The sequence below is a fragment of the Penaeus monodon genome, unplaced genomic scaffold, assembly GCF_015228065.2.
Source record: "Penaeus monodon isolate SGIC_2016 unplaced genomic scaffold, NSTDA_Pmon_1 PmonScaffold_5266, whole genome shotgun sequence".
In the NCBI taxonomy this organism is placed as follows: domain Eukaryota; kingdom Metazoa; phylum Arthropoda; class Malacostraca; order Decapoda; family Penaeidae; genus Penaeus; species Penaeus monodon.
The window spans coordinates 16,029-19,435 of record NW_023660181.1 but is presented as its reverse complement, the minus strand read 5'-3'; the positions used below and the strand labels follow the sequence as shown (position 1 = coordinate 19,435).

The window sequence follows — 3,407 nt, the reverse complement described above, 5'->3', positions numbered from 1 at the left end:
TATCCGATATGCTTTTCCTCCCTTAATTAAAATTTTTAATCAATAGGGCCGGGTCGGAACAATGTTTTAAACCTAACTAGACGGGAAATAGAAGCAGGCAACTCTCGTCTAGACGGGAGCGCGCGCTCGTCGCGCCGGCCGCCTCATCACGCACGCGAAGTTTCAGCGCGCTCCTATGGTTGGTTTGCGAGTAACCGCAACCTAAAGTTTTTGTACTCCAGAAACATGTAAAAGTTTGTAGACTTACTGTATCTTTATTGTATGTCCTATGAACGATTTTATTTTCTTATACTATAGTATAAAGTCCAATTTACGTGTATATCACACATTTTAGTGTGCAAATCAATGGTTTGTCTGTGCGTGAGATCGAAACATAGCGTAAAACGTCAATTTTATTTTTTTCAAAATTCAATACAATACATAGAAAGTCTATGCATAGGTAATATATACATTATTTACATAATATATCAAATGTTTATCATTTTCAAATGATCTTCAGGCATGAAATGCCTGAAAGCACGGTGTTTTTACATTTTCAATAAATAAATACATAGAAACTATGTACATATTTTACACTATTTACAACTTCTGTTGCCCAACCACCTTCAGGCATGGAATGCCTGGAAACAGGGTGTTGGGCAGAGTGAGGTGCCGCAGCAACTGCACATCACCCTGGTCTCCCTCCTGCGCCGGTGGTTCCTCCAGCAGAGCACACACCGACGCCACCGACGATGCGTGTGTCAACTGGCAAGTGTGCCTGCTGGGTAACTTCCTCCTCGTGGCGAGCCTGAGGAGGATTCCGCCGGAAGGAGCCACGGGGACCGCCTGTAAAGATGCAAGGAAAAAAAAGACACTGTAAAACATATTCTCAAAAAAGAACATGTAAAACATTGAATATAACATTTCAATTATCAGAATAAAGAAAAAACAAAAGGTCAGATGCTTTACCTTGCTGCAGCAATCCTCGAACGAGTTCCTTGCGGAACTCATACTGGGTGAGTTTTCCGCCGAGGGCCCGGTGGATAGCCAGCGCGTTGGTCGTAGTCATATCCAATAGGTAGAAGAAAATTTTCTTATACCATTTGACGGTCTTCTTCGTCGATGGATATGACTGCGCCAGCTGATCCGAGAGGTCAACGCCCTTCATGCCGTTGTTGTAGTCAACGACAACTTCAGGCTTCGACCTCTCCACCCCTCGGCGGTTGGGAGGCAGGGTAACGACCTTGCTGGTGTGGGCGGTGGAAAGCATCGTAACTGGACGCTTATCCACCCACTGACGGCAGATGATTCCGGTCTTGCTGGACCGGAAATCGATTTGTCCCCGACTCGCCTGCAGGTCCGAGGGCATGCCACGCCGTTGAGACGTACCGTCCCAACTGCACTGGTCTTCCGGGCCTGCAGGTAATGGAAGAGAGTCGGGGAGGTGTACCAGTTGTCGGTGTGTAACTGGTACCCCTTGTCGAGTAGATCTGCCTTCTCCAGCAGGTCGGTGATGGCCTTCTTGCTGGATGGAAATACGCCGCGGTCTTGCCCCATGTAGATCTTGAAGGCCGCCGTATACCCTGCCTCTGGACCGTCAGACGAGCAAAGCTTGTAGACCTTCAGCCCTCTCCGAGCCCTCTTGCTCGGGTTGTACTGGATGGCGTGGTGACACCCCTTGAAGGCCCACAAGCTCTCGTCGACGGTCACGTTCTTGTTCGGGACGAAGACGGATCGATACGTCGATTCCAAGACGTCTAACACAGGGCGCAGCTTCCAAAGCCTATCCTCCGCGGCGAAGTGGAGCGCGGAGGTCAGGGCATCGTAGCGGTCCCTGGTCATCGTCTTGGCGAACACCGATGAGGACATCAACGGGTCCGTCGACCACCATTCCCTCTGGTCCCTCTTCGACTGAAGGCCCATCGGGAATCGTAAGCCGACATAGGAGCAGACTTCCTGCACCGTTGTGCCCTCCCACCCCTTCATATGGGATGAAGGGGTGCGCGGGTTCTGTCGAACATACCTGTGGTTGGAAGAAAAAGACATTGTAAAATCAGGGGGTCTTTCAAAAAAGGACATGTAGAAAATTACGTTTTTCAAGTCAGAATACAGATATATTGTTTTTACTTACCGATTCGTCTCGTCCACAATGGTTTGGAACAACTCCTCTGGGACTGGTGAATACATCTAACGGGCTCGACGATTCTTCAAGGGGTGCTTTCACACCCGGTGTCCCCTCGAAGCAGTGACGCCAGACGAAATTCTCCCTCTTCGACCAACAAAAAGAGGGAGTTCCCGGAGCATTACGCTCCCAATGTCGTCGGACGTCGGAATCCAGAGATGTATCCACCAGCGGGACATAGTCGAAATCTTCCTCCCAGTCGTCGTCCACACCCGAGTCATCGGTATCGAACTCGGATCTCTCCCAATCCGAGTCGTCACCGTCAAATCGAGCGGATATTTCAACTTTTGTAAAAAAAAAAAAAAAAAAATACAAAGGTAAACGTGAGTTCTCTGTGGAAATAGTCTTGGTAGCAGAAACAAAGTCATGTTCCAAAGACACGTTTTTTTACAAGTCAAAAAAAAAAAAAAAAAAACTTACCAGAGAGATCGCTAGTCCTAGACAGTTTCAGAGGAGGTGTATAATCCTCTTCGTCTGTAGAATACAGGTATAGAAGAGGATCTGGGGTATTTCGCAAGCGTTGGAGTCCCGACGTCGATGGTTGGGGGTCATCAACGTCGCTGAACGATAGGTCCCGAACAGCAGAAGACATCCTAGGCTTGCGGCCGCGGCGTACAGAAAGTTGTCTTGACATATTCAAGGTCAGCTTCTTCCATCCAAGTGATTACCTTCCCCTCTGGGTCGCCTTTTATTGCGATTTTTCAGAGGCATTAGCCAATCAGATTCGCCATGTCGTGTCACGTGAGTCACGTGAGAAAGTCACGTGATAACTATGGCTGAACTACTCTACTGGCAATTATTGTCAACCAAAATATCTAGAAAATCACGTAAACACGCCCATGCAGAAACGTACACACGTATACACACGTACATGCTCTCTCTCTCTCTCTCTCACACACACACACACACACACGCACGCACATTCTCTCTCTCTCTCTCTCTGTCACAGTGGGGACGGGTGTCATGGCGGTCTCTTTCTCTCTCTCTCTCTCTCTCTCTCTCTCTCTCTCTCTCTCTCTCTCTCTCTCTCTTCGCTCTCTCATTCTCACACACACAAAGTACAGTAGGGACGTGCGTCATGGTAGAACACTGCTGAGTGACCTCAGGTCAGGTTTCAGAGGCAAAAAAATAAAGAAATTACTAAATAACATTTCAAAACAGGGATTCCTCGGTGACCGTCCTCTCCCCGTCACCGTACGAGTCCCTTACACACGCTCACACACTCACCCCCTTTCACATACTGCCA

At 48.3% G+C, this 3,407-nt stretch overlaps 1 protein-coding gene across 1 annotated transcript; it reads right to left on the bottom strand.

Annotated features, from left to right (window-relative positions):
- Positions 1-667: 667 nt before the first annotated feature.
- LOC119571137 (piggyBac transposable element-derived protein 4-like) lies at positions 668-2,990 on the bottom strand. Its single transcript, XM_037918582.1, has 4 exons — positions 2,111-2,990; positions 1,331-2,002; positions 949-1,226; positions 668-825 (listed from the first exon to the last, which is right to left on the bottom strand). Exons 1-4 carry the CDS (start codon positions 2,164-2,166, stop codon positions 668-670), a joined length of 1,164 nt encoding a protein of 387 aa, XP_037774510.1. The 5' UTR covers positions 2,167-2,990.
- Between the last annotated feature and the right edge of the window lie 417 nt (positions 2,991-3,407).

What these genes read in the sequence shown, in the direction of transcription:
- LOC119571137 (XM_037918582.1), bottom strand. Translation starts at nt 2,166, where the DNA reads ATGTATTCACCAGTCCCAGAGGAGTTGTTCCAAACCATTGTGGACGAG. An exon ending in ATTGTGGACGAGACGAATCG is followed by an intron (nt 2,003 to 2,110) that starts GTAAGTAAAAAC and finishes TTCCAACCACAG; the next exon opens with GTATGTTCGACAGAACCCGC. An exon ending in GCATGCCCTCGGACCTGCAG is followed by an intron (nt 1,227 to 1,330) that starts GCGAGTCGGGGA and finishes CGCCCACACCAG; the next exon opens with CAAGGTCGTTACCCTGCCTC.